At 50.2% G+C, this 22124-nt stretch overlaps 3 protein-coding genes across 7 annotated transcripts in view; all 3 read left to right on the forward strand.

Annotated features, from left to right (window-relative positions):
• Positions 1-5257, forward strand: part of PTPRA (protein tyrosine phosphatase receptor type A) — a 160029-nt gene extending 154772 nt beyond the window's left edge. For all 4 annotated transcript variants that reach the window (XM_047067509.1, XM_047067512.1, XM_047067510.1 and 1 more), the window contains 2 exons: positions 3776-3911; positions 4644-5257. In XM_047067509.1, coding sequence (XP_046923465.1) covers positions 3776-3911; positions 4644-4718 — 211 coding nt within the window. In that variant the 3' untranslated portion in view covers positions 4719-5257. The remainder of the gene's footprint in view (positions 1-3775; positions 3912-4643) is intronic.
• Positions 5258-10463: 5206 nt separating this feature from the next.
• Positions 10464-11770, forward strand: LOC124503873 (progonadoliberin-2). Its single transcript, XM_047069164.1, is given in 5 exon segments — positions 10464-10617; positions 10758-10811; positions 10814-10893; positions 11211-11362; positions 11662-11770. Coding segments are annotated over 5 exon segments (549 nt in total).
• A 247-nt stretch (positions 11771-12017) lies between these two features.
• On the forward strand, positions 12018-13976 carry MRPS26 (mitochondrial ribosomal protein S26). 2 transcript variants are annotated; one of them, XM_047069521.1, is made up of 5 exons: positions 12018-12270; positions 12365-12511; positions 12601-12724; positions 13210-13262; positions 13458-13533. In XM_047069521.1, exons 1-4 carry the CDS (start codon positions 12059-12061, stop codon positions 13246-13248), a joined length of 522 nt encoding a protein of 173 aa, XP_046925477.1. In that variant the 5' UTR covers positions 12018-12058; the 3' UTR covers positions 13249-13262; positions 13458-13533. The 2 variants fall into 2 exon arrangements, with proteins under 2 accessions (XP_046925477.1, XP_046925475.1); XM_047069519.1 differs by lacking the exon at positions 13210-13262 and having other exon boundaries at positions 12022-12270; positions 13458-13976.
• Positions 13977-22124: the final 8148 nt, after the last annotated feature.

Here is a 22124-nt window from a genome sequence, read left to right on the forward strand (position 1 = left end):
GACCAGGGCTGGACCTACTAGGACCCACTGCCATATCTGGCCTGCCACCTAGTTTCATATGGGTCTGCAAGCTAAGAACTATTTTTACATTTTTAAATGTTTTTTTGGTTTTTTGGTTTTTTTGTTTTTAAATCAAAAGAAGACTAGAGGCGCCTGGGTGGCTCAGTCAGTTAAGCATTCGACTTCGACTCAGGTCATGATCTCACAGTCTGTGAGTTCAAGCCCCAACTTCAGCTGAGCTCGAGCCCCACTTGGGGCTCTACAGTCCTTCTCCCTCTCTCTCTGCCCCTCGTTCATTCGTGCTCTGTCTCTCTCAAAAACAAATGAATAATTTTTTAAAGATTTTTTTACTCAAAAGAAGACTATTTTATGACCTGAAGATTGCTTGAAATTCAGATTTCAGTGCCCCCATATAAGGTTTTATTGGAACACGGCTGTGCCCATTTGTTTCTGTACTGGCTGCTCTGGTGCTCCAGCAAAAGAGTTGAGACCATACGTGGTCCTCTCCTCACCTCACACTGCTGCTCAGCACATAAGAAGTCAGAGTTGCGCTGTTACATCTTGATTTTGTCTTTTCTCAGCAAAACCTATGATGTATTCTATCTGGCCCTTGATAGAAAAGCTTGCCAGACTTTGTCCTGTATGACTATTTCACACCTCCTCTCAAACCTAAAACCACCACTGCCTCTTCTGTCCTCACGCTTAAGAGAGGACGGTGATTTCTGTTTGACGAAGAAAAGAGAAACAATCCGAACTCCCACAGGCTCCCACCACCACAGCTGCCAATCCACCTGCCGTGGTGCTGTGGACCCTGCATCCCTCCTGTCCAGTGGATGAGTTGTCTGAGCTCTCTCTGTAGCCCATTACATTAACCATCTATTGCTAATCTCCGCACCTTAAAACAACACACATTTAGCTTACAGTCTCTGTGGTCAGGAGTCTGAGCACATCTTAGGCGAGTCCTGCGCTTCAGGGTCTCACAAGACTGCAGGCAAGGTTTTGGCTGGGGCTGCGGTCCCATCTGATGCTCGATTGGGAAGGATCCATTTCTGAGCTCACCTGGTTGTTAGTAGCATTCAGTTCCTTATAGGCGGCTGTACTGAGGGCCTCTGTTGTTTGAAATTCCATGCCACATGGACCTTCCCAGTGTGGCGGCTGGCTTCTTCTAAACCAGCAAAAGAGAGGGTGTCTCCTTGCAAAACAGGCATTATGATCCCGCATAACATCATATGCGTGTAGTTACATACATCCCATCACGCTTGCTGTAAATCTGTTGGTTAGAAGCACAGCACATGTCCTGCCCACACCCAAGGGGAGGAGATCACACGAGGGCATGAACAACAGAAGATATCGTGGGGGATCGTGGGGGCCATGGTGAGGCCTGTCTGCCACACACCCTCCACTTGGATATCAGTTCCATCCGCTTTTGTCTCCTCAGGACTTGACTTCAGTATCCTACATCATCAGGTTTTCCTCTGAATAACTGTCTGGATAACTACCATCTTCATATAGATGTGCTATAATTTCTCCCATCTTAATATTTTAAAAACTCTTACCTCAGGGCACCTGGGTGGCTCATTTGGTTGAGCGACCGACTTCAGCTCAGGTCTTGATCTCACGGTTTGTGAGTTCGAGCCCTGCGTCGGGCTTTGTGCTGACAGCCTAGAGCCTGGAACCTGCTTCTGACTCTACGTCTCCCTCTCTCTCTGCCCCTCCCCCACTCATGCTCTGTCTTTCTCTGTCTCAGAAATAAATAAACATTGGGGCGCCTGGGTGGCGCAGTCGGTTAAGCGTCCGACTTCAGCCAGGTCATGATCTCACGGTCCGTGAGTTCGAGCCCCGTGTCAGGCTCTGGGCTGATGGCTCGGAGCCTGGAGCCTGTTTCCGATTCTGTGTTTTCCTCTCTCTCTGCCCCTCCCCTGTTCATGCTCTGTCTCTCTCTGTCCCAAAAATAAATTAAAATAAATAAATAAATAAATAAATAAATAAATAAATAAATAAATAAACAAACATTAAAAAATTTTTAAAAAGAAACAAAACTCTTACCTCTAATTTCCTTCCAGGTAGCCCTCTGTTTCTGTTTTCCTTAATAGTAAAGCTTCTTAAAAGATTTGTCCAGACTAACGCCCCAGGTCCTCTCTCCTCATTCTCTCTCTCTGTCCCATTCCAGTTAACCCCTTTCCTCCCACATTCCATTGCAGCTGCCCCAGTGGGGGCTACCTGTGACGTCCACGTTGCTGAGTCTAGAGATCATTCTGTCTCATTACCCTTGACCTTCATCAGCATCAAACACAGTTGACCACTCACTTCTCTGTGGAATGCTTTCAGCATAACTTCTCTCCTGGTTTGTGTCCTCATTGACTGATTCCTCCTCATCCATGGTCCAGGGCCTCATCCTTGGACCTCTTGTGAGCCCATCTTGTCGCCTGGCTTTCATCCCAACTCCCACATGTCATTATCACTGGTTCACCCTCTCCCCTAAACTCCAGATTTATATGTCTAGTTACCTACTCAACATTTCCACTTGGGCATCTTCAGTTTAAAGGGTTCAGATAAGAACTTCTGGTCTTTCTTTCTAAGCCTTCTATTTGCACAGCCTTCCCCCAAGTCAGTAAGTGGCATCTCAGTCCCCCATCTAACTCCTATGAGAAGTTTTGGAGCCATACTGTTCTCCTTATTTCCTCACCCATGCACATCTCATGTTCGACCTTGCTCTACATGGAAAGCAGTTTCAGAATCAAGTATTTCTCACTCCCTCCACCAGCACCTCTCTAAGCCACCACCCCTTCTTCCCAGTACTTATACTGGCCTCGCTGATTTCCCTGTCCCACCTTCCTACCTGTTCTCAACACAGCAGCCTGAGAGACCCTTTTAAAACTTCAGTCAGGCCACATCACTTAGAATCCCAACATGATCTGAGGGCTCTCACCTCGCCCCGACCACGCTCCTTCCTTCTGTCCGTCCGTCCATCCATCAGATCCAGCTACACAGCTTCCACACCTGGACATCCTGCCTTGTGCCTAAGATACTCCTCTCCCAGACAGCTACTGGGCCTTGGTCCTCGCCTTCTTCAGGTCTCTGCTCATGTGACCTTCTACTAGAGAACCTTCCCCAACCACCCTGCCTAGAACTCCTGTTCCTCTTTTTCCTTCCCACACTGCATATCATATTGTCTGGGGATACTGCTCCCCTCCACAGCCCCTGCCACACAGCAGGCACTCAAGAAAGGTCTGCTGAAGCAACTGATGACATTGAACAGGGCAGATAATATCATGGTCAGAGCCTGGATTCCTGGGACTTAGGAAGCAAATGAGAGACACGGAAAAGAATCAACACACACACCCCAGCGCAGAGGGGCAGGGTTTCTCAGGAGAGGAAAGACAAGACTAGAATCCCTACATGAGTGAGCAGCGGGTCAGGGCAACTCAGGCACATTTGCAGGTAGACAGTGAAGGCTCAGTGCTGGGTAGGAGGGGGGTATGTGTGAGGTTCTTCGCTGTCCTGTGGGCAAGTCCCTCAGCAGGCAAAGTGGGCTGTGCAGGAAGGACAGCTGGGGTGCCACTTCCTCCTCAGAGCAGATTGAGCATGTGGCTTACTTGGAGAGGAGCAAATGGGCCTCCTGCCCCAACCCCACCCCAGCAGCTCCATTAGATGACAGCCTTTCCCAGGAGCTGTCACCATTACCCTCGGCCTTTATGTGCTCGTTGCCGCTGTCTTCACCTTATCAGCACAGTGGGCTGTAACAGATGTGGTAAGTGCATCTGCTCTATTACAGCGCAGGGGCAGGACGGACGGGGACCTTCTGTGCCCTAAGCACAGTCCTGGAACGGGTGAAAGCAGAGGGGATTTTGGACGTCTTCCAGACCGTCAAGAGCCTGCGGCTACAGAGGCCACACATGGTCCAGACACTGGTATGCTGCCCACACCACCGCCCCATCTACAGCCCTTCTTTGTCAGGGCCATCTCAGGGGGAGGCTTTTCCAAGCAGCCCCTCCTCCCCCAAGGTGCCCCATACAGAATGAGCCTTGCGGGCATTGAGAGCAGAGGGGCACAGCCCTGCCACCAGTAAGAGAACCAAGTGGATTCTGTGAAGGCTAGAGGGGGTGCCTGGGTGCCCCACGGGGCTCCATGGGTCCTGGCGTGGGAAGTCTCAGGAGTGCTTCCTTTCTTTGGTTCAGGCTCCTGACCGTCTCGGTGACAAGTAACCACCGAGTATGGGGATAAGCATCCAAAAGGGTCCCTGAACCTCCGAGAGACATGTCTGAAGGGGAAAGAAAAATACATTTTAAGAGTTTGGGGAGTTGGTGAGGCTTTGAGAGCCAGGGCGCCTGCAGCTTGGCTACCATGGTGAGGTGTGGGCCCCACAGAGCCGTCTCCCTGCTTCCGTGGTTTGCCAGCCCGGCACACTCACGTCTGACCACTGTAGGCCTAGGACGACATCTTCCTCTCAGCTCACCTCCATCCAGAGGAAATTAGCTGTACTCAACCCAGAAGGAGAGTACAGGCAGGTCAGGGCTCAGGTGCAAGTCCAAGAACGTTCATTTCCTCTCGGTTTTCCATTTTTTGTAAAATAGGTTTGTCAGGAACTGCAGGTACCTTGTTCTTGTCAGTAACCCTGGCTTTTCCCTCCTTGTGCTCTCCAGGAACAGTATGAGTTCTGCTACAAGGTGGTGCAGGAATATATTGACGCATTTTCAGACTATGCCAACTTCAAGTAAGAGGCGATGAGACCCGGTGGACAGGAAAATTGCCTTTAATATTTTGTAATATTCTGTTTTGTTAATATACCCAAAATTGTGTATATATCTTATAACTGTTTTAGAAATTGGTACATAGGCTTCTATTACCTATTAGGTGGAGATTTTATATGTAAATGTGTTAGCACTGATAGTCCTTTTTCCAATGTTTTATTGGGGAATTAAATAGTGTGATGTTTGGATTGATATCGTGAAATCCTCTGCCTGGAAATTGGGCTGTATTATTCTTTGGTTTAGACATCTTTTCCTGAAGAAGAAACACAAAACTCATTCCAGGTAGCTCAGTGTCAACTAAGAAAATAAGCACAAAGTTTTCAGAGCTCTTGAGGAAACTGGTTGTCCTGGTGCCTACCCCCACCTCCCCTGTTCTGTAAATAATCCCTCCCCTCTCTACCCCCTCCCCCACCACTCACAACCCACTGTGGGGAGTAAGGGGACCAGAGCGGTATCTCTGGCACCACACTAGGGATTATCAGGTAATAAAAGCTTTGACTCCCTAAGGAAGCGTCTCCCTTTGTCTGGGGTGGGGCAGCTGTACCAGGGCCAGGGCTCTCCCAGGCCACTCCTGGCCCTGCTCTCAGTGTGCTGTCTCAGCTGGTCTCAGAAGCCATAGTCTTCTCGACGACTCCTTTTGGGCCCGCGCAGCCTCTCCAGCTCTTAGCTAGTTGCCAGGACCCATGTCTCATTCTCAGCACGTCTTTGGTGCGGTGATCCCAGCCATCTTCGCTCCCTGGGAACATGGCCAGGGTCCCCACTGTTTGCCTAGCGCGGGGCGTGGAAGAGAGAGGAGGTAGCTGGCTAAGTAATGCCAATCTGGATTGTGCTACAAAACTCTGGATTGTGTTGCTTTGTCCAGGATAAGCCTTTATATCCACACTTACTGGGTTAAATAGCTTTCATTTAATTTAACAAAATTTCACTTCATTTCATATTTGGACTTTTTTATGAGAAGTGCCTCAGACCCAGAGGCCAGGGTGATGGGAGTCTTCGATCCCAACTTGGTATCAAGCCTGACGTATTACACAGAAGTATCTAACTTTTGTGTCTTAAATAAGGTGGGTGTTTCATTTATTTCTCATGTAACGGTGTGTCCAGTCCAGAGACCTAGTGTCCTCCCATCTTGTGGTCCCAGTGTCCCTTTAGGAAGTTATTCATGTCCTTGTGGCTGAAGCTGGATCACCGTCTTCTCCCATGGAGAAGCAGAAAGAAGATGGAGAGCAAGCAACCTCATTTCTAAGGACATGAAGCTTCCTACAGCCTTCTTTCCATTTGCACTCATACCCCATTGGCTAAAACTTAGTCCTAAGCTGTACCATAGGACAATAGAATTGCTAGGAAACGTAGTCTTTGGTTGGCACAGTTGGGAGGGTGGGTCTCTTCATTGCCTCTCATCCTCATGAGCAGCTCCTGATGGGAACAGGAGCGTAAACTGGTTGCCACAGCTGCGACAGCCTCAGTGCGAGGCTGAGAGAGTCTTGTGGCCTGTGGGGCCTTTTTCAAGAAGCAGGGATAGGCCCTGGGCTACTCAGGCTGTCAGGAGTGAGAAGTGGCACTCCATTCTGGGCCGTGGAGGCACACTCAGGTCATTGCTGGTATGCTTTTTGGCGGAGATGGGACTTGAGCTACCCAAGGGATGCTGGGAATTTGGATGAGCAAAAGGAGGCAAAGTCATACAGAGCCACATTGCAGAAGGCCTCAGAGCCCAGGTGAACAGATGGGTTGGCTCCAAGATGGAAGCCAAGTTCACCATATATTCAGGATATCCTCAGGAGGCAGGGGCACCATGACAGACAACCTCTGGAAGTTTCTGTGAGGTGAGTATGTGTCAGAAGTACTCGGTCCTTCTGTAAGAACTAAGGAACTCCAAGGGGCAATAAATTAAAAACTCAGTGGTTTTCAAAGAAGCATAAGTAAGTTAAGCAAAGACAGAATATGAAGGATTTCTGAGGAGAGGTGCCATGTTTGGGAAGGAGACCCTGATTTTTTGCAGGCTACCTCCTGGCAGATGGAGAAGGGCAGGCTGGGGTCAACAAGCTACATAGCCAACTTATAGGAGAGCCCTTCTCATGCCTGTGCTGCCTCGCTACCCCCCACCAGGCTGCCTACCTCCTGTTGCTCGGGCTGGCATTGAGCAGCTTACACACCAGTGCTTACAAGGGTTTTTACAGAAGGACTGAGTATCTCTACCAACTCACCAGTGTGGGCTGGCAGCTTTCTGCTGGAGTCCACGCTGATTTGCTTGGTGGCTAGGCCAGTATTTTAAATACCAGTGGTTGCTTAACAGACATCTTCAAGCAGGCCTTGCATGGTTGCAAGAGACATAAACCCAACGGGAACTAGTCGAGGCTAAAGGGAAGTGTATCAGGGCTCACACCACACAGTCATGTGAGAATGGCAAGGGTGATTGCTTCATCCATTGCCCATCTCCAGCTAGTTAGCTATGCCCCAGGGAGCGTGAGCCAGTGCAGATTTCTCAGAAGGGGGAGGGCGAGGCATCCAGTGCCCACCGTGCTCAGACCTCACTTCATCAAGTCAGCACCCTCCTGGGCATTCAGTTCCCTTCAACACCCCTCTGACCACCACCAAATGTACAAGTCTTTGATTTAAAAAAAGGGGGGGGGTGGTGTGCCTGAGTGGGTCAGTTAAGTGTCTGACTTCAGCTCAGGTCATGATCTGGTTCGTGGGCCCAAGCACCTACATCAGGCTCCATACTGACAGCAGAGCCTGATTTGGATCCTCTATTCCCCTCTCGCTGCCCCTCCCTGACTTGCACACTCTCTCTCCCTCTCTCAAAAATAAACATTTTAAAAATTTAAAAAACAAACAAACACCACTTCCCCCAGGCCTAAAGTCTTCTGCCTTTATGATAGACTCACTTTCACCTCTTCCATAGTTCATCCCCACAGATTCCTTTCTTTCCAATTCCCGGGGATCCACTCTCTGTCCACTAGTTCCTGCCTTCTGACTTTATCCTCACTCTGGAGCCACTGCTCCTCCTTTCTCCTTCTTCAGAGACTGGCCATTCCTGTGGTCTGTAGGTTATGCCCCCTTAGCTCTTCTCCAACCCTGAGCTCCAGGTCGGCTTCCTGCCACGTGACTGCACGCGGTGACCCACGGCACCTGTCTCACACTCCCAATGCCCAGGGGTTCACCCTGTCTCTCCAGAGTCTTTGGTCCCTTCCTCCAGCCTTCCAGCATTCTCTGCGCCTCCCTCCCTCCACCCCTAGCCCACAGATCCAGACCTGCCAGCAGTTCCTGTGTTGACTCTTCTCCATTTTGTTCCTTATATTGGAGCACCGCTGCTGCCCTGTGTGCGGACTCCAGCTAACTCTGTCATCCTTCATCCAGACCATCTGCTCAGGGCTTTGTGCCCCTCTGTGCTCCAGCAGCACCCGAGCACACTGCTCTATGCCTCTGCTTTCCCAGCCGGCTACAAGCAGTTCCCAGACTGGAATGAAGTCCTATCCTCAGGACCGAGCATTAGTTGCTCAGTGGTGAACACATGGCTTTCTGTGTCCTGCTGAGAGGGATATGAGGATCAATTCCAGAGTCTACAGTCTGGAAGAGGACAGCAAACGTTCCTGAAAAGCTATGTATGTGGCCAGAAAGGAACAAGAGCATCCTTTGGGAAGCTTAGTTCTGGTTTGGATGTTTTAGGAAAAACCACAAACTACAGAAAAAATAAAGGCACCCCATTCCTCTTTTAAAATAAACACAAGGGACTTTGAATAAAACATTCTGTAAACCCAAACCAGAACTAAGCTAGTTTACTGAACTCAAAGGAATCATTTTCACTAAACCATAAAACAAATGTTTTTTCCTAAAAATTACTTGGTTAACCAACACATATAGGAACAAAGTATTTAACAAAACAATTTCACTGAACATACAATCCACACATTGTTTGGAAATTGATGTGTGCCTTCCTGCATGGGAAGCTGAAGTCCAGGCGCCCATGAATAACTGGTGCCTGTTGTGCCATCCCCTCCCCCTTCTTTGCTTCCGGATTTGACGCACCTGCTCTCCTAATGACTGGCCACCACGCCACCAAGCCTGACCCTGGCCCTTGCATTTGCTGTTCAGCCCAAATGCGGAAATTGCCTATTAACCCTGTAAACAGGCCTCTGCCCGCCACCCCCGCTCCAGGCGAATAGCTGGTGGAAAGCTAATAGCTGGTCCGTGGTGGAAAGTTGAGCTGACGCAGAATGAGAGGCAGGGGCATGTTTCAAGTGTCTAGGTGAGCTGTGCCAAACTCCATGAATAGTCTTGGGTTGAGCACAGGATGGGGAAGGCTTGGAACCTTGAGAGGAAAGATTATTCCTACCCCCTGCTCATAGGCCCACAGATGCTGCACTGCCCCCTTAGCTGAGCCCCCTCTCATGGGCCTGCAGGGAGGAGAGAGAAGCCCCACCCAAAACTACCTCCATCTAGAGCGACCCAGCCCTGGTGCTCAGGTGTGTGGATGAGGTTCATTCCATCCACCCCCTTTTACAGTTGAGCAAACAAGCCCTTAGGTCCCCATGGCCTCCCCCAGACCTCTCCACAGGTTGCTGGCTCCCCACTCAGGCTGCCAACTGCATGGGACACGGGTCCCCAGCCATTGCCGCCTCCGGGCCACAATTTCCTTTTCGGATCAGGGAAGACCGAGGGCATTGTAGGCCTAAGGGCAGGAGCCTGAGGATGCAGCCCCGGAAGTGGGAGGAGGATTCTTAAGGGTGTGGCCCAGCTGGAGCAGTCCTACCACCTCCGATCCCTGGGAAGACAGGGAGCGGGAGCAATCTGTCTGGTGACCCCAGGGCCAGTGGCTAGGAACATGCACTGGGAAGGGAAGAGCGTTGGGTGGCAGGCTACTCCTCCTCCCTTCATGGAGACGTCACTGGAGTCTGGACCAGGAGCAGGGGGAGGAGTCACCATAAATCCCAGAGCTGGCTGTCTGGGGGTCCCACTGTCACCTGGAGGAGCCACCTCAAGGAGCCACCTCATCCACAGCTTTCCCTCCGTGAGTGAAGAGGCTGCTTTCCCCCAAGGGCTGGGACTCCTGGATGGCAGTCTGTCCTGGGTGTATGGCACTCTGTTCCTCTTCTCCCTCCCAAGTCCCTCTTACCCATGAATCACGTCCCAAAAAGAACCCTTTCCCTTTCTCTCCCCAACACTGTTTCTATGCCTGCTGCCTCTAGTGTGGGAGGGACGAGGGGTAAAAGCACTTGCCCCTGTCACCACCACACATCCATTCCACATCCCCAACTGCCATGGAAGAGAGATGGCAACCCACAGAGAAAAGGCAGGGTGCTGTGCACCAGGTGCCCCCAGTGCCCCTACACTGCTGCCTGTCTCATGGAGGGCTCCCCTGACCCGAGTCTCTGTTACTTTTTCCAACCTTCTACTTCTGGAATCCCTGACGGGAGGAGGGGTAGGCCTGACTGACCAGGAAGGGCCCTCAGCTGGCAAGGCTGGAATCCTCTATGCCCTGGTGGGGGGGGGGGGGTGGTGTCTGGGGAAGGCTAGCTGCCAGGAGCCTCTGGGGTCCAGATCCCTGGACTCCTGGGATGAGGAGCAGTGGCAGAAGAGGGAAGGGCATTAGGAACCACTAAAGCTGCCCCTGAAGCGCCAGCTGTCCAAGGGGACCCCGGAAGAAAAGGAAGGAGGTGTGGATGGAAGTATCCGCCTTCTTGAGTGCTGTCCACTATCCGTGGGAGCAGCCCTGTCATGGCCGACTGCAGGCTAGGCCTTCTGCTACTGCTGCTGCTGACTGCCCACCCTGGACGCTCGAAGGCTCAGCACTGGTCCCAGGGCTGGTACCCCAGAGGAAAGCGGGCTTCCAGCTCAGCCCAGCACCCACAGCATGTCCCAAGGCTCCCAGGTAGGTTAAGGGTCTCCCCAGCCTGAGTGGGAGGAAGAAGGTGCTGGGTGGAGCTCCTTCACCTACCGTGAGCCTGGGATGGGGTAGTGGGCAGGCCACAGCCTTCGCTCCCTTCTGAGGAAGGGTCCTGGGCACTGCAGCAAGCAGACCAGACAAGGCTGCCCATAACCTCCCAAGCGATGCCCTGGCTCCCCTTAGAACAGTGTGCCCTGGGAGGCCAGAACCACAGGCTGGTGGTCCCTCTACAGGAAGCAGCGCCTGGTGCAGACACTGCTGGTAAGTACAGAGAGAGGCCCAGGCATTGGCCACCAGGGGCCATTATGGCCAAGGACTTGGGCTATGTGGACAGAAGAGGGGGTAATGAGAAAACACAGAGACGCCCCCTGCCAAAGCACCCTCAGGCACACAGCCAGATGCCATCTGCTATTCTTCCTATTTCCCAGAATTCTTGGAACAATTTATGATAAGATACTTATGTTAAAGTAAAAGATTAGAAGTCATTAGTGGAGTAGGAGGAGACAATTGTGCTTAAAGCCTCCATAAGTAAGACCATAGCTGTAGCGGGATCCTCTAGGCTTCTTTCTCATCATCAGGAGAACCCAGTGTGTCTCCCAGTGGGAAGAGATGAGGAGTGTGAACTCACACTAATAGAAGGGGCCCCAGAACCAGGTGGTCACTGCACTAGCAATGACTTGGTGATTGCAGAAGACCGAGTGCAGAGATGGATTACTACTATTTTGCAAATGTATTTTAAAGTGCACCAGGAGGGCGCTAACTGAAGGAGAAAGTGGTAAATTCCCATAAGGCAAAAACTTATCACCGAGTTTAAGTCGGTGTGAGCTCAGGCTTTTACATACCAGGTTAAGGGTGGGCAACACCCAAGGAGCTACAGAGCGCCCACGCTGGGTCCTCTAGCAGCCAAGGCGCGTCCGCCAGAAGGCCACGTCCAGCTCCGCGGGGACAGGTCTGGAGGAGAGGGGGCGGGCAAGGTCGCAGCTGGGCTGCCAGGGCATCTGCTAAAATGCCCGCTTCCTCCCCGCGCAGACCGAACCTAGAGCGCCGCGCCCTGCAGCCCTCCAATAACGATGTGAACTCCCTGAAGCTACTGCCTCGAGTTCTCTCAGTCGTCCCCTCCCTTGCCCACCCGCGCTGAGACCCTACCCCGCGCGGGGGCTGGAGGGACGCGGGCCCGGCCCGCCGGCGGGAGGGACACGGGGCGGGTCATGGCAGGCCTCGCAGGAAGGGCGAAGCCAGAGCCAGCGGGCCGGGGGTGGACGCAGACGTTGAAGGGTAGATGCAGATGTTGGCAGGTGCGCTCCCCTCGACCCGGCTCCAGGAGGTGGGAGGCGGAGCCCGCGGACTACGAGTCCCGTGGTGCCCCGCGCCCGCTTCCGGGCCCCGTGATGCCCTGCGGCGCGCCGGACGCGGGGCATCCTGGGCCATGCTGCGCGCGCTGAGGGTCCTGGGGGCGAGACCCCCGTGCGGGCCTTGGGCCCCGCTGCTGCAGCCGGTTCGCGGCCGCAAGACCCGCCATGACCCGCCGGCCAAGTCCAAGCTCGGGCGCGTGACAACCCCGCCTGCGGTGGATCCTGTAGAGTTCTTCGTGCTGACGGAGCGTTACCGACAGTACCGCCAGACGGTGCGCGCCCTCAGGTGTGTGCGACTTAAGGGGAGGCGGGCGTCGGCGCCGTGGGCGGTGTGTCCGGGCGGGCGTAGAGGGTGCCGACTTTGGCGCGTCTCTGCCCAGGCTTGAGTTCGTGTCCGAGGTGCGGAAGAAGATGCACGAGGCCCGGGCCGGGGTCCTGGCAGAGCGCAAGGCTCTGCAGGAAGCCACTGAGCACCGCGACCTGATGGCCTGGAACCAGGCGGAGAACCAGCGGCTGCACGAGCTGCGGTGAGTGGGCCGGGAGGCGGGGCGGGCCGCTGGCTGGCGCGGGGGAGATCCAGCCGCACTGAGTCTCTGCCTGTTGCCCTCCACCCCAGGTTAGCGAGGCTGCGGCAGGAAGCGCGGGAGCAGGAGCAGCGGCAGGCGGAGGAGAAGGCCCGGCGGGCCCGAGAGGCACAAGCCTGGACGCAGCTCAAGGAGCAGGAAGCGTTGCAGCTGCAGGTGGGCCGTGTCTCCAGGGGCTGGGGCTAGAGGCCAGGAACTCCGCCTGGGCCGCACTCGGAGTCCTGGGCGCCGCGAAATGGGGCACTGGCTGCGTGCAAAGAGAGAGCGAACAGCCTTGAGTCTTGAGAGTCAGCAAGTAGGTGAGGATTTGGGAAAGATGGCGTGCGAGGAGAGTGCCTGGCAGGCGCAGAAATAAGAGTTGACCTTGGAAAGTGTTCAAGTACCTGGGTGATGTTAAGCCTGCATCTGGGAGGGACCCCCGGTTCCACAAGGAATTCATATTTTGCCTTACAGGTGATAAAGTCGCTGAAGTTATGTTCTAGGCTAGGATATCAGGTATGAGGCTTAAAAGCAGACCAGTTAGGAGTGATCCAGCAACAAAGGACGGGGTCTGAATTAAAGTAGCAGAAGGAGAAGGACAAGTTTGAGAGAGATTAAGAAGGACATTGAGGCAACATTGAGGAACTGATTCCACCTAGCAGGTCCAGAGGTTGTCACAACTGGTGCGATTTCTTCTCTGAGAAAGACGAACGTGGTAAGGCTGCCTGATATTTTTCCACTGGAAGGTCCGCAGGATCGTAGCTGTAGTGGGATCCTCCTCTACAGAGGTCCTAGGCTCCAAGCATCCATCCAAAGAGAGCTGGAGCCTCTCCCTTAGTGGGCAAAAGGCCAGCAGGCAGCAGGCATGTGCTGGAGACTTCCATTCAGCTGGCCTTCTCTCTCACAATAGGAGGAGGCAAAAAATTTCATCACCCGAGAGAACCTGGAGGCACGGGTGGAAGAAGCATTGGACTCCCCGAAGAGCTACAACTGGGCCATCACCAGAGAGGGCCTGGTGGTCAGGCCACAGCACAAGGGCTCTTAAGGGCCCAGTAAGGACAATGCCTACCCAGGGACCATGTGTGTATGGGGTAGGAGGGTTGGGCCTGATCTGGAATAAACCAGTTGATGTTTCTTACGAAGAAGGAAGCTCAACATATTCTGGTGTGGCCCTCACATTCTGGCCTCTGCACCCACCACTTGGTCAGAAACTCCCATACACAATGCCCTGTTCTACACCCATGTACAACTCTGCAAAGCACCAGACCTTAGAGGTTTCCATCTCACAGAAGCAGAATGGATCATAGTCCCCTCAGGCAGCCAGGTCGTCTACTAAGTGTCATCAAAGACTGGTTGGGAAATTACAGTCCTTGGGCCCAACTTGGCCCGCTGCCTATTTTTGTAAATAAATTTTATTGGATCACGGCTACACTCGTTCACTGACTACTTTCACACTACAATGGCAGAAATGGGTAGTTGCAACAGCGACATTTGACTTGCAAAGTCTAAAATATTTTATACATGGGTTTTTACAGAAGAAATTTGTCAGCTCCTGATCTAGAGCGTTAGGACTCCAACCAGATTATCAAGTATCACCCAGTACCTGAGAAACAAGCTAACCACTAGCCAAAGACCTGCTTCTGCCTGACCCTGAGATTTGCGGCTAGGGTCTGGTGTGCCCAAGACACAAGACAAGGAGGAGACCCCATTTCTTCTGGTGGCTCTTTCTACCCATGGCCTCAGTGGCTCACATGCACCCTGGCACTGCCAGCTTCCTTGGACCATGCCCCAGATTGGTACTGGTTGACCTTTACAAGGTCAATATGGCTTATCAAGCACTTGGACCAAACCCTACAGGTACCAGAAATACTTGTAATTGAAGTTCACAAGGTGGAATAAGTGAACATACAGATTTATGGCCCCTATTCAGACACAAGTCCTCATGTTTCTCGGAGCCAGAGCCGGTGCCCCTTTGTCACCGTTCACCTGAACTTGCCCAGTTACCACCAGAGGAAAATGAACAGAATCCTAGTTTCTTTCCCCAGCTCCCATGTTGCTGAGACGATCTTGAAACACCAAAGACGTGAAAACCTTTTAGGGAATATGAGCCACCCGTCAACATTTAGGTGAGGAAGCAGGTATAGAGGTATAAGCAGAGGGCCAGTGGTTATATTGCCTTGTACCCAGCTCCCATCAGGGCCTTGTACCCCTGACGGCAATGGCCTCCCTTCTCAGGCTGATTAATGTTTTCCCTGGCAATGAGCCCAGGCACAGGACAGTGCAGTTCTTGATTTCAGGTGCTCAGTGTAACTTCTGAGGAGAGAGCTGATGGGTGCACACTGTGGGCCATGGGTTGACAACTGTGCCCATAGCCTTGGGCTTTGTTGTGGTAAGAAGTGGACCATCTGGTCTCCTGCAGTGGAAGCCTGTCACATGGGACATGGCCTGTGTCAGGAAATCTGGTTTCCTTCTTGCTAAGTCCCTGCCCTTCTGCACCAGGATCCAGACACAAGCTATCTGTCTTCACCAGAGAAGAGTGTATCACACTTGAAGCTCTGTCTTTGGGCTGCTTATTTCCCTTGGGCTGCGGCTGTCCTTTAGGGTCCTGCATGGGACTGTAATTCCTTAACATTCACTGCTGATGCCAGTATGTCATGCAGAAGCACCTGTAAACCAAGCTTCGGTGTTTTTATTTTTCACCCATCTTCCTGGTATAGGCACCGATAGGCAGCTTACTGGTACCTTCAGGTTAAATCAAGCCCAATGCCATCTCTACCTATATCTAATGGATCATAGAGTGTCGTTAGGTGCATAGGGAAGTTATCGTATCCTGTCTGGTCCAGACTGCAGTTATGTGGTATCCCTCGGAAGAATGCCTAATCTCTAATAGAACCCTGATAGTTAACCTGATGGCCTCAAAGACACCAGGGGCTCTTCTGAGTTTTACCTCAAGTTCCAAATATGCCTTGGGTCTGTATACACAATGTGAGCTTGGATCTCCTAGAGAATCTTCTCTTGCTCAAGGCCCATCTGAGCATAGTACATTTGAGGGCTACCCAGTAAATGCATTTGGGTAACAATACCCAAACGAAAGTGCTTTCGCCAAGATTTGAAGAGGCCTGCCTCCCTACCATGCTCTGTGCACAATGGGGCAGTGAGGGTAGTTTGAGGGGCAAGTGCAATTTGTGTTTCACTTGGCTGGGGGTGGGGGGTGGCAGTAAGTATGCCAACCCCCCGCCCCGGGAACTTTGCTGGGTGGCCAGTTTTTCCCTAGGATTTATCTCCCCAAGCAAGCGTCAATGTTTTACACCTGGATTACTGCCCCTTCCAGTTCTCCGAGATGAGCAACATGACATCAGTGAAGTGCACCATCAAGATGTCCTGGGGTGGGTGGTCAAGGTCTTGAGGATTAGGTTGAGCAAATTTTCAGACTTATTGGGGTGCCTGACTCAGTAGAATGTGCAACTCTTGATCTCTTGATCTTGGGGTTGTAAATTCAAGCTCTGCGGTGGGTGTAGAGATTGCTTAAAAAGAAAATCTTAAAAACAAAAAGCCCACAAAACTGCAGAGTTACTCACATCTTGGGCTGGGTGGCAGTGGTATACTGCCGCCAAGTAAAGGCAAATTGCTTGTGGTAGTCCAAGTGGGCAGGAAAAGAGACGAGCGCATTTGCCACACGGATGGGCACCGGGTGCCGCCGTAATCTCTTCTATCAAGGAGACCACACTAGACCTGAGCAAGCTTAAGGTCATTCCCCAGATTTTTCCAGTATACTCCAAATTTTCTGTGTGGAATATAGTTACAGGTATCCAATATTCCCTGAAATCTTTGGGAGGTTCCCTCCGGAACTTAACCCTGTGGTGGTTTTCCTGACAAGTGCAGAGGTGAGAGGGCTCCCTGGGAAATAAGCCCCGCAGACTGCTGAAATAAGGCAATTCTGGGTTCCAGCAGGAAGAGTCAAACTTGCAACTCCCTTGCCTTCCCAGGAAGGAAGTCAAAAGCGATATTTACAACCCCAAATCCCGAGACCAGCGTTTCTCTTGGTCGCTTTGATGAATATTTTCTCACTGCAAGTACGTGTATAATCCATAAAAGTGAACATCCATGTCAAGAAACAGAACATGGCGTCCAGTTCATAGTTCTGCTTCCAAGGCCTCAGTAAAGGGACAAGGTCAGAGCTGCATAGGCCCCACCGTCACCAGTACTCCACAGTGGCGCTGTGGGTCACAGAGCCAATAATCACCCACAAATGCTTTGGCATTTCCCGTTGCTGAGGGTAAAAACACAGGTAAGGGATTGAAAGTCTCTGGGAAGTTGTGTTCTCTTTCACACTCTTATTTTTTCTTTTCATTGCTGGCCCCTGGGGGAAAGAGATGGTCCAGGAATGGGATTTTGTGCCTACGGATTCCATAGCCACTGTGATGTCCTACGGGTGGATGGTCAAGGTCTTGTGCGTTTGAGACACAAACGAAATTTGACATGTGGATGTCAGTCATGGCTACTGCCCCTTTGCCCATCCTGCCAGACCCCAAGCCCACAGCGGCTGGTGCTGGCGGACCTGCTGCTGTTGCTGTGGAAGTCCAGTCTCGTGCAGGAAAGCAGGAGCCACTTGTGGCTGCAAGAGGTGACCCAGATGCTGAGGGGAAATGTGGATTCACCCTTCCTCTGGCCACAAGAACAAACCTTGCCAGAGACTTTTAGGCTATTGTCCTAACCGAGGCCAGCTGGCAAGGAAGTGTGGGCATATGGTGTGCAGACCTCCAGCCGCCTGTGGAACTGAGGATCGTGGATGAACAACTTTGCGGCACTGTTTGTCACAACTTACAGTATGTAGAGCGAGCTCTGCAGAATTGTACTGCAGGGACTTTTTCTTTCAATCTTTAAAAAGATTTTTAGATTTACTTTGAGAGAGCGCATGAGTGAGAGAGAAGCAGAGAGACGGGGGGGACAGAGGATCCAAAGCAGGCTGTATGCTGACAGCAGAGAGGCTGACACGGGGCTCGAACCCACAAACCATGAGATCATGACCTTAGCTGAAGTGGGCCACTCAACCAACTGAGCCACCCAAGCGCCCCTGCAGGGACTTTTTAAAAATAAGGTGAAATGGGGTCACCTGCGTGGCTCGGTCAGTTGAGCGTCCAGCTCTTGATTTTGGTTCGGGTCATGATCTCTTCTTGGTCATGAGATCAAGCCCCATGTGGGGCTCTGTGCTGGGTGTGGAGCCTGCTTGGTTGTCTCTCTCTCCCTTTCTCTCTGCCCCTCCCCCCCTTCTGTCTCTTTCTCTTAAATAAACATTTTTAAAAATGACTTTAAGGGGCACCTTGGGTGGCTCAGCTGGTTGAGTGACTGACCTCATGTTGCAGGTCGTGATTTCATGTTTCACAAGTTCAAGCCCCTCATCTGGCCCACCACTGTCGACGTGTACCCGGCTTGGGATCCTCTGTTCCCCTCTCTCTGCCCCTCCCCCACTCACGCTTTGTCCTTCTCAAAAGTAAAATAACTATTTTTAAAAATAATCACTTAAAAAAATAAAATTTTTAAAAAGTGAAATGAACTTGGAGACAGTAATATATTTTGACAATTAGGGATTTATACTTTCTGAAATTCTGTAAAGTTATTAATAATTATATCACTTGCTTGGTTGTTTGTTTTGTTTTGGTTTTTTTCCTTTTAATTTGAGAGAGTGAGCTCAAGCAGGGGGCAAAGGGAAAGAGAGAGAATCTTAAGCAGGCTCCTTGCTCAGCACGGAGCCCAACAAGGAGCTCAATCCCACGACCCTGGAATCATGACCTGAGCTGAAGTTAAGAGTCGGATGCTCAACCAACTAAGCTATTCAGGTACCCCATACGTCACTCCCTTGTTCTTTGGTTTTGTTTTGTTTTGTTTTAAGTTTATTAATTTTAAGAGAGAGAGAGAAAGCACAAGTCAGGGAAGGGAAGAGAAGAGGGAGAAAGAGAGTCCCAAGCAGGCTTTGCCAGCACAGAGCTGGATGCCGGATCCGAACCCACAAACCGCAAGATCATGACCTGAGCCCAAGTTGGACCCTAACCCGACTGAGCCACTCAGGTGCCCCACCCACTTGGTTTCCAATCTGAAAACATTCTGACACTTGTAATTTTTGTCCAAAACAAATGTAGCTCAATTCCAACTTCTAATAATGTATAAACTGTATTTGTCAAGAGGGATTTTGTGTAAAATATCTCCAAATTAACGTTTGGCAAAAATCATCATTAAAATGTGTATTTTTGAAAGCAGCTGTCTATACCCCTTTTACCATCATTCGTCGGGACTGTCACTTCCTTGTGTGAGACACGTGTTTTTTTTTCCCTCTGAATATTTTGTTGCTCCCTGTAACATTCAAAGCCTAAGAGAAAATTTTTAGTAACAAATTTCCAGTATTTCAGTTCCTGACCTGGTGAAATTTAAATCTGTGTTTGATTTTGGATGATCTTTGCATGTATACTAACTGCTGTTAAGGTGCAACTGATCTGGGGGTGACTTGAGCTGATTTGAGTCACACCTCTTAGCTACCTGGACCCTCCTGTGAGTTTATAATGAAAATAAAATCAGATCTGGTAAAAGAAAAAAAAAATTCTCCAAGAAATAGGAGATGGTTTGCCTGATTGCCCCCCTCACTGCTTCAATCCAGAAATCCATATGAATAAATCAAGGCTGCAAGTGGTTACAGGCCTGGTGCAGTCTGCCTGGGCTTGAATCCCAGATCCCTCAAGTATCGTTGGGAACATCTCTTAGTCTCTGTGGGTCTGTTTCCTCAAAAGTAAAACAGGAACAATACTGGTATCTACCCATCAGATTGTTGTGGCAATTGAATGAGACATTCACGTGAAGCTAAGTTCAGTGCCTGGAACACAGTAAGTGCTCAGTACACGTTGAATGCTATTTTTTCTTTGAGTATAGTTGACACGCAAAGTCACATTAGTTTCAGGTGGACAATACAGTGATTCAACAACTCTGTACATCATGCTGTGCTCACCACAACTGTACCTACCATCTGTCCCCATACAAGGCTACTGCAGTATCATTGACTGTATTCCCTATGCTGTACCCTTCATCCTCGTGATATGTCCATTCGATAACTGGAAGCTTGTACCTCCCACTCCCCTTCATCTATTTTCCCCGTCCCCCTACCCACCTCCCCTCTGGCATCTACCAATTTGTTCTCTGTATTTAAGAGTGTTTTGTTTTGTTTTTTTAATTTTTTTTTTTTTTTTAGTTTATTTAGAGAGATAGTGAAGGAGGGGCAGAGAGAGAATCCCCAGGAGGCACCCCACTGTCATTGCAGAGCCCAACGTGGGGCTCAATTCCATGAACTGTGAGATCATGACCTGAGCCAAATCAAGAGTCAGATACTTAACTGACTGAGCCACCCAGGTGCTTGTTTTGTCTTTTTTTTTTTTTTTTTAGATTCCACTTATAAGTGAAATCATATGGTATTTGTCTTTCTGTCTCTGACTTACTTCACTTAGCATCATACCCTCTAGGTCCATTCACATTGTCCCAAATGACACGATTTCGTTCTTTTATATGGCTGAGTAATATCCCAGTGTGTGTGTGTGTGTGTGTCTTACATCTTTAGTCATTCATCTATTGATGGATCCTTGGACTGCTTCCGTGTCTTGGCTATTGTAAATAATGCTGCAATAAACATAGGGGTGCATGCATCTTTTTGAATTAGTGGTTTTGTTTTCTAGGGGTAAATACCAGTAGTAGAATTGCTGGCTCATACGCAGTTCTATTTTTAATTTTTTGAGGAACCTCCGTGCTGTTTTCCACAGTGGCTGCACTGATTTATACACCCGCCAACAGTGCGTGAGTGTTACTTTTTTTCCCCCACATCCTTGCCAACACTTGTAATTTCTTGTCTTTTTGATTCTAGCCATTCTGACAGGTGTAAGGTGATAACTCACTATGGTTTGATTTGCATTTCCCTGACGATGAGTATTGTTAAGCATCTTTTCATGTGTCTGTTGGCCATCTGTATATCTTCAGAAAAATGTCTATTCACATCCTCTGCTCATTTTTAATGTGATTATTGGGGGGGGGTTGTGTTATTATTTTTTAATTAAACTAGAGAACGACCTCAAATCATACCAATGGCCAAGAAGAATTACATACCAAATACAGTCAAACTGGGAATGAATTTCTGGAAGAGGCCAAGATCTGCCCTGCAGCTCCCCTTACCTCCAGCAGAGGGCAGTCTTATCAAGACAGTGACAGCACCCTCAAAAATGTAAGAATTTGACCGCTGTAGTACTTGTCTTAGGATGGCTCGACTTTACAATGGTACAAAAGCAATATACATTCAGTAGAAACCGTACTTCGACTTTTGAATTTTGTTCTTTTCTCAGGCCAGCGATACCCAATCCAGTACTCTCGTGATGCTGCGCGACAGTCACAAGCATCCCCCTCCCGCAGACGGTTAAGTGCCCGTCTGGGCGCCGCTGCTTTTGCTTTGCTTCCACCTTTTGCTATCGTTTCTGCTGCCATAGCATCAGGCGGTGAGGACTGAAAAAAGGGAGCTTCCCCACTCTCTCTGACTTTAGGAGACGATATCCTGACTCCCCAGACCAGACAGGACTTTCGGAATCATTTCTGTCCACACTGGTGCACACGTTGAGTTGTAGCCGGACAGTACTAGAGGGGAAAGCATGGTCGGCTCACCCACCGGTGCCCTGGAACTTCGTATTCCAGTCTCCCTCCCCACCTGCCTGCTACCGTTCACATTTCAGAGTCCTCAGGCAGCCACTCCACGCATTTTGTCCAAAATTATAGCATGCTAGCGTTCAGTGAGAGAGTCAGGGCGAAGTATGCGTGCTTCATCTTCTACAGAACAAGAAACTTCTTCTTACTTTAAACTTTTTAACTGAAATATACATACCTAAAAGTGCACAAATCTTAAATATTTTGCTAATTTTCACAAAATAAGCCTAGTGCAAAATCAACACCAGATCAAGAAGCATCTCTCTGATGGGAGCCCCTCTCCTCTCCTTCCCCTCCCCAGCACAAGGAATTCAGTGGGCCTCCGTTTGAACCTCATGTAAATGAAATCACACCTTTCTATCCATATACATCCTTCCATGTAACACAATGACTGGGAGATGTCTTCACACATAGTAGTAGTTTGTTTCTTTTCGTTGCTTTATTGCTATTGTGTAAGTTCATTTAGTCCACTTTGGTGTTGATGGACACAGGGGCTGTTTCCAGTTTGGGGCTGTTACAAATAGTGCCGCCAAGATAAGCACCCTTGGATGTGTCTTTTGATGCTCAGAGGTATGTTTCTGGAGTGGAACTGCTGGGCCATGTGGTAAGTACAGGTTCAGCTTTAGAAATCTCACTGCAGGGAGATTTCCCAAGTAGTTCCCTACCAAGCAGTGTATGAAGGTTCCTGCTGTTCTGTATTCACATGGTAATGCTAGCCTTTTAAATTTTAGCTATTCTTTTTTTCTTTTTTTTTTAAGTTTATTTTTTTGTTTTTGAGAGAGAGAGAGACAGAGAGCAGGGGAGGGGCAGAGAGAGAGAGAATCCCAAGCAGGCTGTGCCCCGGCCAGCGCAGAGC

The sequence above is a fragment of the Lynx rufus genome, unplaced genomic scaffold (assembly GCF_022079265.1).
Source record: "Lynx rufus isolate CCGP_SWC_20201006 ecotype Redwood Valley unplaced genomic scaffold, mLynRuf1.p SCAF_8, whole genome shotgun sequence".
Taxonomy (NCBI): Eukaryota; Metazoa; Chordata; class Mammalia; order Carnivora; family Felidae; genus Lynx; species Lynx rufus.

Coding starts and splice junctions, on each gene's coding strand:
- MRPS26 (XM_047069519.1), top strand. CDS start 12,059: ATGCTGCGCGCGCTGAGGGTCCTGGGGGCGAGACCCCCGTGCGGGCCT. Junction 12,512..12,600: donor CAGCGGCTGCACGAGCTGCG/GTGAGTGGGCCG, acceptor CCTCCACCCCAG/GTTAGCGAGGCTGCGGCAGG. Junction 12,725..13,457: donor AGGAAGCGTTGCAGCTGCAG/GTGGGCCGTGTC, acceptor CTCTCACAATAG/GAGGAGGCAAAAAATTTCAT.